Below are 15,727 nucleotides of genomic sequence, written 5' to 3'. Positions count from 1 at the left end.
CAATGCAAATATGTTATCACTCAAAAGATCATATGACAAGCTTCTGTTAATAGTCTGATTGTTGTTGGCAAACTGTTAGCTAACCCGTCAAAACATATATAATATAATTGCATGTATCAGGGAGAAATCGGGGATTGTTGCGAAATTTAAACTAACCGAAATTAGTCCAACTTAGTTCCAAATTTTATACTCGCAAGCATACGAATTGTTCGATATCATAGAAAGCAAGCACTTAAAATTGTCCCACATAAATTAATCTAATTCTAAACAACTAACTTAAATCAAATTGCAACGTAGTGAAATTTAACAAAGATTAATAAATAATGATGGTTTTGAGAGTTGATACTAAAAGTAAAACTATTGACCCTAAAAATTACAAAGCCTATATGGTGCATAGGGTGAGTAACTAATGAGCTAACTACGTCCTTCGGTTGATGCAGGGAGTGCCAACTCGTCGGCCGAGCTTGGCCAAGGAGTACAATTTGTTGATGTTGCGTTGAGCACATTGCTAACTTCTTGATTTTGCGATTGCAGTCGAGGAAGGAACAAGTGTCGGCCTTTGGATTCTCGAGCCTGAAGACAAGGCTGCTAGTTCTTCAAAGTTCACAAATCGTCAACGCCAGATTTGGTCACAATGATTATATTCGTAAAAGTATAAGCACGTCGAATCAACACCAAACTATATGGACACAAGTACTCAAAGGAGATATATGTCTTGATCGTAAATGTGGTTTGGCCATCAGAATTCCGAACTTTGAAACTCACTTGTGAGTATCCAATCATAAAATTACTCAGCGTTCAATGTGTCAAATGTCGTAACTCGTAACACCTTACTTCGCTGAGAAGGCTAATAAGATGACCTCTGCCAATAAGGATTCGGAAATCCTTCTCGACCGAGACTTGGATAGATAACCAGTCAGCCTTGACTCAATGCTGTTTATCCAAACTAAAGATGTTCCTTGGTCGGCTGATTCTACGGCAACAGTTCTGTTTATCCAAACTAAAGATGTTTGCCGGTTGTCTTCACAGTGCTGTTTATCCAAACCGAAGATGTGTTGGTGGAAAAAGAAAATAAAAATTCTCAAGATGTTTGAGAGGTTTGTGCAGGACAATTGTGTGTTGAATTGGAGGGAGCCTGAATGATGCATTCTGCTGTCTATGTATAACAACAAATCCTCCTTAAAATCAAGTTGAGACCACATTCGGATTAGGACTTCTCATTTTGTTCCAACTTTATCTCGAACAATCCTACTCCTATTAGGACTTTGAACTCACCTCCCCTCCTTTTCAGGTCGTATTCATTGTCGATCGAGAATCCATATTGCACTAGGACCCCTTATCGTATTAGGACTTCTTCGACCCACCTGCTCATCCAAACTACTCATTCTTGCAATAGGACTCGACCACCTTTACTGAACAGCCTAGGACCACTAGGCAACCTATAGTATATTTGGAAAACCTTTGGGCCGAACCTACGCTTGGCCCAAAAATATTATTTTGGGCCCAAACAAAAACAAAACAAATGAAAACAAGAACGTGTGATCATAATATAAAAAGTGGCAGCCAAGAAAGTGGAACTTTAATGAAAAGTTCCCAGTACTGTTCACTTTAACGAAAAATCACATTTTTACACTAAAAAGTCAATCATGGTACTATTCACTTTACCCTTTATTTTGTCATTTTCGTTAAAACTCAAAGTTTTCTAGCCTTTTTCATTAGTTTTCCTCCAAGAAAACAAGTTGTAATTCAATCGAGTAAAACACTAGAGCATCCAACTCACCATAACCAATCCTACTAATTTCTTGCAACGAATTATTAACAAGTACTCAATCTCATTGATAGTCAAATTTCCCTTACTGATGTAATATTTATGGCATCTAGACTATTACGTATATTCCACTATGCAACCATCCATGGCATCTGGATTAGTTTAACATAATAAAACTCATTATGATCAGTGGAAATTTATATGAAGACTACACAAATCCTTGAGTATGGCATCTATTACTAGGTAATTTATGGTATCTATTTGCAAGAAGCTATCACTCAAGTTGAAAGCATGGCATCTGCACAACTTGCATCAAATTTACTAAGAAAAAGTCAAGATGGTAGCTAATCACCAAGACTAAAATCAAGCATATAAGCATAGCAAACGATACTCAATGAAAATTGAAAACTTGAAAATAATTCAATTCAGAGTTTAAGCATTCATAATCATGGCTACATCGTAGCCCTAGAGGAAAATTAGTTCCGAAACATAACCGAAAATATTATTGAATTCATAAAAATTAAAAGAAAAATAAGTTCAAAAAAAGCTTGAAAATCCCCTTGCTTTGCCGATGCCTTCTTCAATGATAATCCCTCTTCTTTTCTTTTTTTTTTTTTTAATCTTTTTGTTTTCTCTTCTTCTGCTTTATTTATGATTAGCCCAAATTGACTAGATTAATGCCCAGCCGTTTCTATTTTTCTTCTTTGTCTTCCATCTACTCGCCGTAGCTTTTTTTCTCGTAATCAACAAAGGTTTAAAGCCAAGTTATTGCCTTGTACCGCATGGGTTTACTCACTACAATCATAGCCTCCCAATCAGTTTCTTCAACTCTCCAGTTGCTTAGTAACTGAAATTTTAATCTCCCAACTCGACTTCCAATAAATCTGAAAGTGGCTTCCCCAAATCAGTTGACACCAGTAAGTAATGGACCAATAACCAAAACCCATGCTCATGCTAAGAACCCACGAACTGAAATTTGAAATGAAAATTTGGGTGCCCATCTTTCTGAATCATTCTCTTTCCTTAACCGAGTTGTCGGCGTGGTATGTATATCAGAGGAGAAAGCAGTGCTTTCTTCTCTCTTTTTCGTGAAAATGAAAAAATAAACGCAACCGAGTTGTTGAAGTGGTCACGTGCCTTTTCCTTCACCCTTCACAAAAGTTAAATAATACCAATGTAAACTATTGAAGCCCAATGACATACAAAACTATAGGTCAATGGTACTTGAAACAATTCCCAGACGTATTTGACTAGCCGTGGAAACCAATGACTTATAATATAATTCTCTGTCATATTAATCTAGCTATAAAAAAAATACATAAACATGTCATGACCTCAACTAAAAGCAAAGATATCATTACAAAATATCATTTTTGAGGATAAAATAAGCAGTACAAATTTGTGCTTATCAGGGATTTTCAAGGAGTTTAGCGAAATCAGAATGTATATACTAAAATGAAGATAAATGACTCAAAATAGGTCAGAATATTGGACCAGTCAGCAACCTGAAGTTTAGTTGATTGAAATTTGATGATAATAATATGATATGTCAGTATCTCCAGCAAAAGTGACACAAAAAAAGAGCTACCAGAGTATACCTGCCATGTGTAGCTTGTGTGTAAGATATGATAGTTGGATCTTCGGAAAATGATCATTTTTGGATTCTCTTTGTGATGATTTAATGAATCAATTAATTATATTCATTTATCGTATATTATACAGTCAGAAATTATTTAAAATTTAAATTTTAAAATTAAATATAAATAATGTCTAACGATATTTGATCGTACAATGTACGATGAACGTACATGATTAATTGATTCCTCAGATCCCCACAAAGAGGATCTGGAGATGATCATTTTCCCACAATTAGGAGCCCACGCCAGCTCAATGGCGCCTTGGGATTTGAGCACACCGATTTGGTTGGTTGGAAGGGGTGGTTTGGGATCCCAAAACCAAACCGTGCCCTTAGTGATAACTTTTATGTCTTCAAACAAGTTCTAATTTCAATTTTTATTGAAATATGGACTTTTGTCTCATCTAATTTCACCTTAATTTTTGCAGAGTAAAAACATCATTTTACTTTTAATAAAGTGTTTATTGATGAAAAGTCATAAGAACCCGTTCTATTTAAAATATCAAAGTTTGTAACGTGCACATTTGAAATATGGAAAACATGCATCACATTGCTGTCAAGTGTGTAGTGTGTTAAAATTCTAAGGTAATGGATTGACACGAAACACGTTCTTTACACAAACACAAGAATACGACAAGACATGAATATATATCAATTTAAAAGAAAAGAAGACATAAGGCATGTCAACCTCCCACCAAATCGCATCATCTTCTTCGCATGGCCTCTTTTCACCAAATCGCATCATCAACCTGCGAGGCCTTCTTTCACCAGATCGTGTCGTCTTCTTCGCAAGGCCTCCTTCCACCAAATTGTGTCATCTCCATCCCAAGGCCTTTTTCCGCCATATTGTATCAAAGGCAATTAAATGCAAGGATATCCATATCCAAACCGTCATGAATACATGTATCCATCCGTCAAACACTGTTTTTGTTGATCCAAATACGTATACGATGTGTATCCGACCATATTGGAGACGTATTGTATCCATTTGTATATCTGATACGCAATGCGTGACAAAGCTATTGTATCTGTGCATCATATTTATCGAATTACATGAAAGAATTGATTAAGGTAGTGGATTTGACATGATACGATTCATTAAAATAACGATTATAATACAAATACGACCCATTTGCCAAGTCTATTTAGAGTTGCATGTAAACAAAATTAAAATTAAAATAAAAAAAGGTACCTTTTCCGTTTGTTTTTCATGTGACGAATTGCAACTTGAGAAAAAGTTCACATGACAATTTGGGAAATTTTCCCTTTATAATTCTTACATGTAATGCAGTAAGAAAGAGAAAAGTTGTTATAAATAGATAAAAGTGTGAGAGAGATATAACTTTTGTTAGAGATATAAGTGAAATGAATGCAATGTATCATGATTTTTTATTTTTTATTTTTTGTAATTTAGTCACATAAAAGATGCAAGTAAATAGAAAGATGAGATATTGATATTATTATTTTCACTCTTAATTTTATATGTTGTAATGAGGTTACAAACATATCTCTAGATATAAACATTTTGATCCGACACAATCTTACATGTATGAAAAAAAATCTTACCACGTAGGACTTTTCACCTAAAACTTTTAATGTATGCCCCCAAAAATTTAATTTGAGTTGTTTCCTCGTATAATTTCATATGTAACATTCACACAAATGTCACGACAAAATAGAAATTCTTATGTAATCCATTTGGATTTATCCACCACCACAGACCTTTACCATGAAAGGAATGACTCCCGAAAATGTTGACAACCAAGTGCCAATCCCGTCTGTCAGCATCCACATGCATTCTCTCTTCGGATTATAAAATTCCAGTTTTCCACCTTCAATCCCAGTACATCAAACGCTACAAGACGCAACCGATTCCTCCAACCTCCCGTCTCTCTCTCCCTCTCTCTAGAGCCAACTGAATATTTTTAACTCGGATTCAATCTCGATCATCACCGTCTTGTTCTTCTTCCTCTGCTCCTTCCTGTTATTCATTCCTCCAGTTTACTTGCAGAAGGGGGACCCAAATTCTTGATCCATGGCGTCTTTCAGCTTTACGCAGATCAAAGGCAACACCCCAGTTGCTGAGTTTTCCAGAAGGACTCGTCCTGAGTTGGGTTTGATTCGGCCTAGCCGAGTTGGGTTCAGGGTGTTGGCCTCTGAGAGCAAGGCGGAGCCTGATCTTAGTGTTACTGTTAATGGGTTGCACATGCCCAACCCGTTCGTTATCGGGTCGGGTCCGCCCGGGACTAACTATACGGTGATGAAGAGGGCCTTTGATGAAGGCTGGGGTGCTGTGATTGCCAAAACTGTAAGTCTTGTTGCTCTCTTTCTCTTTCGTTTGGATCCTGAGTTTGAATTGGATGAAAAGATTGTGAATTTGCGAGGTTGGACTGTTTGATTATAAGCTTTTTCATAATTCAGCTGTTTGGTTACTGAGAAAGTCCAGGAAAAGAAATTTTAGAATGATGATTAGCAGAGATATTGGGTGGTGGTATGATGAAGTAAAGAATGAAACTTGGATGATTATGTGTGTTTGATATCTTTGATTTTATGTAGTTGGTGCCATTTTAGCAAAAATGGTTTAAGTGATTTGCTAATAATGTTGTATAGAAATGCTAATTGTCCTGTTAGCAGATGAGTTCGACCGAAAGTACTAAGATTTAGTGATTTTTGTGGCTAAAATTGTCGAAAGTGAAAGCCCATTTGCTGATCAACAAATTGTTGAATTTTGAGTCTTTGATGCATGTGTGAAAACCCTACTGGAGATCAACAATTTGGTTTGTAGTAGTTGCCGTGCGGTGGCATCTTGGCCGGTCCTTCTCTGCTATAATTCTTTAGTTGCGATTTTCTGATTTTCAGCATCTACAATGCCATCTGTTAGTTAAATTCATTTACGTGGTCTTAGTTTTAAAGAGCAAAAAAACCAAACTTGATGATAGTAAAGTGGACAAATATGTGAATTTAGCCTTTTTGTATGAAAAAAATGACCTATGAACCAGTTGACTGGCTACCATGCAAAGAAAGGGATCTTAAAGATAGGAACTCCGGATAATAGTTGGTTAAGGTATTCTGTTTTGCGTGCATGTGAGTGGAAACTCTTCACATTGCAATTTTTTAATTCAATCTTAATTTATGTTTTGATAGGTATCACTAGATGCAGAAAAAGTAAAAAATGTCACTCCTCGATATGCTCGGCTACGAGTAGATGGAAATGGCTCTGCCAAAGGGCAAATTATTGGGTGGCAGAACATAGAACTGATCAGTGATCGACCTCTTGAAATTATGTTGAAAGAATTTAAGCAACTAAAAGAAGAGTATCCAGATAGGATTCTGATTGCTTCAATTATGGAGGAATACAACAAAGCTGGCTGGGAGGAACTTATTGACCGTGTTGAGCAAACTGGAGTTGTAAGTTATAGTACTTAACTAAATTTCTGTTATAACTTTCGTACTTTGATCTTGGATCGTCTTCCATCTAACACCAGAATTTTTTACCTTAGGATGCCCTTGAAATCAATTTTTCTTGCCCTCATGGTATGCCAGAGCGCAGGATGGGTGCTGCGGTTGGTCAAGACTGTGCACTTCTGGAAGAAGTCTGTGGCTGGATCAATGCCAAAGCCACAGTTCCTGTTTGGGCAAAGATGACTCCTAACATTACTGACATCACACAGGTTAACTTGCTTTCGCCTTCTCTTGCATTCCTAAAGATGTGTTGACTCCTTGTATTCTTGTTGAGAAATTCAACATGAACAGCTCTAAATAACAGTAGTTTCTTCTCTAAACTTTTTTTCTTCATATTTATGTACATTTTCTATTATATGCATGTTACGAGATGTTTATGACTTTCATGGACAGTTACATCTATTGTGATCTTGCTCAGATCCATTATCGTTTTGTTTATAGCCAGCTAGAGTGGCTCTGAGCTCAGGATGTGAGGGCGTGGCGGCTATTAATACCATCATGAGTGTAATGGGGATCAATCTAACTACCTTACGGCCTGAGCCTTGTGTGGAGGGGTATGCTGCCAAAACCAGAAATTCATATTGTTTGGTTTGAATTGTCATTCATCTCAGGGAAACATGCCTAAATTTTCTCTCAGATACTCAACTCCTGGGGGCTATTCGGCTAAAGCAGTTCATCCGATTGCATTGGCAAAGGTGATGAACATAGCAAAATTAATGAAATCAGAGTTTGGTGATACGGATTACTCGCTTTCTGGAATTGGGGGTGTTGAGTCAGGTGGCGATGCTGCTGAGTTCATTCTTCTTGGAGCAAATACTGTTCAGGTAGGTTGAGAACTAACTGTTGTAGTTTCTGTATATTAAAATGATGTGATTTCTATAGTTTGGTGGAGTGACCGACTCTTTGGACATTCAACGCCACTGTAGAATGGATCACAGGTTCTCTCAGTATAACCTGACAATGAATAATGCATCTCATAATTGACTTAGAAATATACAGATGCTTTTTTTGTCTCTCGGAGATGTCATTGTTGGTATGGACTATGGAGATAAGATTTCCTCTCGAATGCTAATTTACGTTAGGAAGAGTCTAATGACTAGTTCAGGTTCAGGAAACTTAATTTATCATGCCGCAAATGTTATTTAGGCAACGTGCCATGATAACTGATTGGAAAGCACGACTGGTGGAAGTCACTGGAAAGGTCTTAGCATATACAAAAGTGGAGCTTTAATGCGCACTTGAAATTATTGAGTTTCATTTGCAGGTCTGCACCGGGGTCATGATGCACGGATATGGTGTTGTGAAGAAACTTTGTTCCGAGCTGAAGGATTTTATGAAACAGCACAATTTCTCATCCATTGAAGATTACAGGGGGTATGTGCTTTACGAAGAACGAATGTTCAATCTAAACAGAACATTTCTTTTGAGGTGAAAAATGAATTTCACTCGTATTTTATTTTGGTATTTTCGACGAATTTGCAGGGCTTCCCTCGAATACTTTACAACACATACAGATTTAGTAACAAGACAACAGGAAGCAATCAAACAGAGGAAAGCCATCCGGAAAGGATTGCAATCTGATAAAGACTGGACAGGAGACGGTTTCGTGAAAGAGACCGAGAGCATGGTTTCCAACTAAGCTGGACAACCAAACCAATTGAAATAAAGTGGGATGTTGTTTAGATATTTGAAGAAATAAGCTGCACTGCATGAACATTTAAGCTGATAATGTATAAACTTCTTCTGATGCTTTCCAATTTAATCAAAGCTAATTGAACAGAATCATGAATTAATTAATCTCTAATTGTTGTTTTTTTTTTTTTGCACGTCAATAGTAGTATATATTTGCTGACAAGTAGATGAGTTTAAATTTCAAGATCTGTGTAGTGGATATGTACAAATCTCAAATCATAAATAGGGTGGTGAGCAAAAATGCACTTAAAAAATTAGTCTGCCTAACATTATTCAAAAATTTAATAGTAAACAATTCATATGCTCTATATGAAATGACTATTTAAGCCGCAAAAGGTGAAAAATTAAAAAGAAAATATTCTGAATTCAAGACATAAGTGTTTTTTACCGACTCATATGCCTAAAATTCACTTCTTGATATCTAATGTTTGATTAAGGACCAGATAACACATGTTTACAGGTTCTTCAAATTGTCACAACTCACAAACGTGATCAATGGTGGCAAATACCATTCTGCAATATTCATATAAATGGTTCTGAAAGCACATCTTAAACCCTGCAGAATTCATCTTTGTCCCATGGCCCTTGTGCTACAGTCATCTCTAGCTTTCACCTGTGATAATAATTTCAAGGTTCAGAACAAGAGTAATTAGAGTTCATGTATTGATTTTACGAAGCTATTATTGACACTTCAAAAAAGTCATTCAAACTAACCAGAAAGTGAGGCGGGTGCAGGTTGATCAGGTAGATGGGAGTTGTTTGTGAGATCCTCAAGTTGCAACTGCATGTTAGTTATGAACTCCATAGACTTCTGCCGAGGTTCCTCCATTGCTGCTTTCAGCTTCCCAAGTGCCAAGCAATATGCTTCCTGTCATCGATCACCACCAAACGCATCAATCAATACAAACCCACACAAGTTATTAACTGAAATAGAAAAAGAATATGCGAATACACACACCCACACACACACACACACGCTTCCTCCACATATTGCGTGGTCTTTCAGGAAACTGTGGCATGCATGAGTAGCATCACTGTCAACAGGAAGAGGGATTTGAATTTGAGACCACTTCCAGTAATATTGGAAAAGAGATGTACGACTAATAGCAAGTTGGTGAATATCAATTTTGGTTGAGTAGTAATCTTTTTGTTGCCCTTTATTTTTTCCCTTTGTGCTGAGCAACTTCCTTGAATACGCTTGGGTGTCATTTGGCCTCTAAGATTGGATTGGAACGAATAGCTCTTAGATTTCAAATACATCTAAGAGAGAAGTGAATGATATTTCATTTGGAAAGCGTTAGACATGTAAGAAACTCATTCTTCTACTCCTACCATTTTAAGGGGGATTGGAATGGATAAGTTTCTTTCATTTGTAATTCATCTTTCACCTTCTAGGTGTACACAATATTTCCATTTCTCCCTTTTAACTACTGTCAATTTAGTAGTTTATATATCCATTCCAATCCAATCTGAGATACCAATAGCGAGGCCTTGCTGTGCATGAATTAGTTAATTAATTGATTAGTTTTTTAACATGATGCATAAAAGGGACAAAGGATTTGGGTTATTAGTAATGAATGTGAAATAATAGCCTTCAGGGGTTCGATCTTAATTACGCACCATGAAGTGATCGAGGTCAGAATGTCCAAGCACGCCTAAATTTGCATTGCAGTTGTAGTCAAGCTGTTTCATATCTCCGCAGCCATCATTTGCCTCTAGTTCGCCGTTGATTCCACTAACCTGAAAATTTGAAAAGAATATAAACAAGAAGTATTATCTAATTAATAAGTAGTTAATCAGAAAGTGTTCTTTGTGCAGGATTTAGGATGGATGCCCTAAAGCCTTCACTCCAATGAACAAATCAATTTACACACAAACATAAGGCCGGAGGAGCATTTCCCAACCCCCCCCCCTCCGGGGGAGAGAGAGAGAGAGAGAGAGAGAGAGAGAGAGAGAGAGAGAGAGAGAGAGAGAGAGAGAGAGAACCTTCAAGCAGTCCAAGTGATTTTCAATCAACAAACCATATAAAGGATGAGTAGAGATTTTCTTTTTGAGAATCTCATGATCTTCAATATTTGCTTCTTTTTCCTTCTGCTTGTGACTAGAACTACTCAAATCATCTTCCATATTATAACCTTCCGAAAGTTCCAACCCTGCAACTGTAAATACTAGCTAATTAACTATATAGCTATTAGAGTCAGACAACCTCTCTGCCCTAACCCTAATTAATGTTTGACCATCACATCATTTCTTACCATTTCTGCTCACGTATAAAGAGTAGCGCAGAGTACGGAGACGCTCTCATTTTTTGGAATTCACCAAATGGAATGACTCATGCATGCATATATATTATAAAACTGATGATTCGAATGCATGAAAGGTATCAATCTCTGGTTTTTTTGGCCTTTTCTCTATCTCCCCATTCTCTCTTTTTCTGTCTTTATACATGAAGGAAAGTAACACATCAAGGAGTTTCCCGAGCAATGGGGACCTAGTTAGTGCATTTTCTTCATATTCATCCAGACTTTAATATTCTCCGTCTTTATATATAGATCACTTTCCTTTTTACTAGTCAATCTGTATCACTTTTTTCAAGCAATACATCCAAATTCCTAACTGTTCATGCACAATGGGTGCTTTCTTTTATCGATGCTTGCCAAATTTATTTGAGAAGAGAATGTTTCCACTACTGTTTATCCACTCATACGAAAATGACTCTTCAAGGCTCTGATATATTGGTATCATAGATTATCTGACTATATACGTAAGTACCCAGACAAATCATCCACCAAACCTTTTACATTTTTCAACAATTACAATTAGTACCTATATAACAAAGGAAGATTCATGATTGTACACTGTTATAATTTGCGAGAATTTAATAAACTAGGTCAAGGGCATGTCACATTATATATATAGTGAAACGTAGAGTAGTACAGACGAATAATCAGATACAAAACTACGATTGTTAATTTACTAACTGAAAACAAAGAAACGCTATGGAATTGCCAAAAATGCTACATAACTCGAAGATATTACATCTTATATGACTTATGTCTAACTAAATTACAAAACATCCTATTTATAAAAAAAAAATTACCCTAATTCTAATAGGCAAGGAATCTAAATACTTAACCTACAAGAAAACGCTAAGATGCAACATACAAAATTACCCTTAAATTATAATAAACCAAAAGGCTAACTACTTAACTTTTCCAACATACATATGGTTTGTCGTAATGTTGATAATCTTCATACTCCACATTTTAAGGGTTTTTGAATTTTAATTCTTGAAGAAGATTAAAATTCAATAAAAATCTGGTGTTAGATTGGATATTGATTTTAATCCTCTAATGTGTACTTAATTCAAATTCATATTATATTTTTGTTTTAATATTTAATAGATATCTTATTTAATGTTATTAATTAAAATTAAAATTATTTATTATTATACACATTTTAATTCATTATATTTATTTTACTTACTCTAATTAGTGTACCTAAATGTTCGTATCATAATATATTTTACTAAATTAGTGTACCAAAATGTCCGTACTGAAATATATTGTAGTGAATTAGTGGCACATAAGAAAATATGCAAAAACATAAGTGCACCAAAAAATTCTGTATCTAAATATATGATACTAACCTAGTGTACCGAAATGTTGGTACCTAAATATATTATAATAAACTAGTGTACCAAAATGTCCGTACCTAAACATATTGTACCTAAATGTCCATACCTAAATATATTGTAGTGAATTAGTGGCACATAAGAAAATGGCTTGTTATATTAACACCCCACATATTGTTGAATACACCCCACAATTACTTTTTTCAATTAAAAAAATTTCTTAAAACACCCCCACATAATTCTCTATAATACCCTCGCACCCCATAATCTTAACAGACACCTTACATTTGTTTACATACACTCCACATTTTCTTTGAGTTCTTCGAGCAATCCTACACCGACGACAATTTCAAAATACTTAGACAAGCATTAGTCTCTCCAGGGAACGCTCTGATTAACTACGTGTCTCAACATTTATCAACATGAACTCATTACAGAAGTTATACATTTTTTAACAATCAGTATGCAACTAAATTTTGCAACATGAATTAGTTAGTAGTTAGTACCTATTGACAAGCTCAAAACCCTCTCTGAGCAACTAAGATGACCATCTCAAAGCCAAGAAAGACCATTTCAATTAGTTAGTAGTTAGTACCTATTGCAATTCCATACATTTCCAAAGTGCGGTTTCCAAAATTTAGACATATTTTCATTTCTGTGGTCTTAAAATAATGGCCATCTCAGAGCCAAGGAAGACCATTTCAAAGTCAAGTAATGGCGATCCACCGAGGAGGTGGAGCATCGTAAAATGGCAACAAGAGAAGGGAACAGAAAACTACCACTTATAGCTTTAATAACACAGGTATTTTGGGAAGCAAAAGTAGGCTTAAATTAATATCGATGTCATTGAAATCACTAAAATAATGAAATATGAAGTCTTACTTCATGTGAAGCTTCTGAAACGTCGATCTTGTGTTTCAATCAACGTGTTTGTAGTTTCATTGGTTAGGGTTTTGTCCTACAATGGAGGTGAGAGTGTTTTGAGAGTTGAATAAGCTAAATAATACGTTAAAAGTAATTTAGGGTATATTTAGACTTTTTTTTTTTAACTTATAAGGTCGAAATTGTCATTGCATAGTAGGGTACATAAGTCATTTAAATTAAATTTTAATGTGGAGTGTATTCAACATTATGTGGGGTGCTAATAAAAAAAGCCTAAGAAAATATGCAATAACATGTGTACCCGAAAATCTTTACGAAATATTTTCTTATATAAGATACTTACCATATTGAGAATTAAAACTTATAATATTTTCATAAAATTTAATTTATGAACACTATAAAATTATAAATAAAAAAGAAAGACATTTAAAAATTGGCAGTACTTCTTCATATTGTTTTCGTACTTCGGCAACGAGTAAAACAAAAAATGGAGAATCAAGGCGTGAAAACGAGAAGATGAGTGTAAATGAACAGTGTGTGTGAACCCTAAATCAAACACATGCATTGCTCCGCTTTAACTGATAAAGGGCAGGGAGACGCTTCCAAACGCAAATGTCCTTGTTCAGCGACTTCCCACGAACATTAGACTGGCCTAGCTACTCCTGTTGTGTCCTTCTGTGAAAGAAGCTTAAGAAGCCCAACGTCGCTCAAACCAAGCCCATGTATTTGTTGAAGAGATTAATCCAGGTCGATCTCTGTTAGTCAGATGTAAACTAATTTATTCACGAGGGTTAACTAATCTTCATTTTAATATTCCATAGTCTAATATATTAATGTGTCGACGTCGCTGCATGGCAAGCCATTTACAATCCAAATCTTATCTACAAACACAACAGATGGTGCCAATATCCAACAGATACATGTGCGTTTCTGCAGTTATGCCGCTTCCATGTTGGAAGGTTTAATTTGATCGATTCAATGTGCATTGACAAGCTGAAAACTAACCCCAAAAATGGGAATGATTGTGCCTAAATGACTAGACATAAGACGATGATGGGTAGGCTAAGGCTATACCCTATATCTAGCTAGAAGTTTAGTTGGTGGCTCTTGACTGCAAGGGAAAGGGATCCTCTAGATTAATTTCATCAAATCCACCAATTCGGATCCTTAAAATTTGATCAAACGGCTAAAGTTATTATAACTTTTGAGGGAGGCCCATGCTTTAGCCGTTTAATCAAATTTCAAGGGCCCATATTGATGGATTTGATGGAAAAAATCCAGAGATGATCCATTTCCGACTGCAAGTACGTCAACAAACTTGTATTCTAGGAGCTATATTTATAGGAGTTGCGCTAACATGCATGACTAATCATTAAAGATAAACTTTATGTTCTAGTTTATGTTTGTTGAAATCGAAATTATCAACTCAACAGTAATATTTAAACGCACAAAATTGACTCATTATTAACACATTTTTTAACAGAGATAGCTTAGTTACAAACAAAATAAGGGCGAAGCCACCTTAAGCTAGAGTGGGCTCCAATCTAGTGAAATATTCTAGTAAACAATTTTTTGGTGCTATATTCTTATGAAATTCATCCACTTAGCGAAAATTAACTCATGCCATTGAACTAAAAATTACTCTATACTCTACGTTAACAACTCCTAAAACAAAACAAGTCACTTTATACAGATAAAAGAAAGCTAGCTCACCCTTATAAAAATTTCTAACTCCGGCCTTGCAACAAAGCCCATGTGCTTGCCGCGTGCGACCCTTCATTTGGTTAACTATTAGGAGTACTTGTTAAGGAGCCAAGTCACGGACACGCTAAGGAAATATATAAATACTTCACGTGATGCTCCTGATGGAGACCATGTGGTTGGAGCACGACTGATGCACCCCATCCTCTCTCTCTCTCTCTCTCTCTCTCTGACATGGCTGTATCCTTCATGGATCATATACATACAGCTCAGCTGATATGGCTCCACCATGCCTCCCAATTATTTGTGCCAAGTGCCAATTTATCAGAAGCTTCTGATTAATTTTCCTCAAATAATTTTTAAATTTTCTTGCTATTGATAGGATAAGCATTCGAAAGTTGATCAGCTTATACCAACTGTTTTTTGGTCTAATCCCAACTAGTTCTTAATCTAATAATAAACTGAATGATTACCGTCTATGTATGCATATGTTTGTTCACAAATAATTCGATCGATCAACTGCAACCACCTGCATATATATGTACATGCTGGCTTATCGCCCTCCTCTAATATTTACGTATAATATCTCAAATTAATTCTGGCTATAATGAATGGGAGAAAATATGTATATGAAGCACGTAAGTACAGGTACGTAAGTAACTAATTAAGGCTTCAAAGTTTTAGTTATACGCATATATACCTTATCTTTTACAGTTGGTGGCCAGAAAGCAGAAACATAAAATGTTGTTTTGCAGCTCAAAATTAGGATGATGCGAAACTTTAGTTTGTATTACCTATTTTATTTTGGAATTCTGTTTTGTTAAAATATAGTAGAATAGTAATGTGATTATTATAATTGATTATATTGAGGATTCCTTTTCTTAATAGACTTCTTAGACTAATTGTGATTAGGGTTACAACTATATATATTTCCTCATAGTGAGAAGATTAG

General features: G+C 35.6%; 2 protein-coding genes across 2 annotated transcripts; one reads left to right on the top strand and one right to left on the bottom strand.

Annotated features, from left to right (window-relative positions):
* Positions 1–5,150: 5,150 nt before the first annotated feature.
* LOC103946911 (dihydropyrimidine dehydrogenase (NADP(+)), chloroplastic) lies at positions 5,151–8,648 on the top strand. Its single transcript, XM_009357734.3, has 7 exons — positions 5,151–5,712; positions 6,549–6,812; positions 6,905–7,075; positions 7,308–7,420; positions 7,504–7,690; positions 8,131–8,240; positions 8,349–8,648. The coding sequence occupies exons 1-7, from the start codon at positions 5,440–5,442 to the stop codon at positions 8,503–8,505; spliced, it is 1,275 nt and encodes a 424-aa protein (XP_009356009.2). The 5' UTR covers positions 5,151–5,439; the 3' UTR covers positions 8,506–8,648.
* A 247-nt stretch (positions 8,649–8,895) lies between these two features.
* On the bottom strand, positions 8,896–10,846 carry LOC103946910 (homeobox protein knotted-1-like 6). Its single transcript, XM_009357733.3, has 4 exons — positions 10,545–10,846; positions 10,179–10,298; positions 9,273–9,426; positions 8,896–9,171 (listed from the first exon to the last, which is right to left on the bottom strand). The coding sequence occupies exons 1-4, from the start codon at positions 10,683–10,685 to the stop codon at positions 9,161–9,163; spliced, it is 426 nt and encodes a 141-aa protein (XP_009356008.1). The 5' UTR covers positions 10,686–10,846; the 3' UTR covers positions 8,896–9,160.
* Positions 10,847–15,727: the final 4,881 nt, after the last annotated feature.

Source organism: the organism of the source record quoted next, unplaced genomic scaffold (genome assembly GCF_019419815.1).
Source record: "Pyrus x bretschneideri cultivar Hongxiangsu unplaced genomic scaffold, Pyrus_bretschneideri_v1 Contig3, whole genome shotgun sequence".
Lineage (NCBI taxonomy): Eukaryota > Viridiplantae > Streptophyta > Magnoliopsida > Rosales > Rosaceae > Pyrus > Pyrus x bretschneideri.
This window is presented reverse-complemented; position numbering and strand designations above follow the sequence as displayed.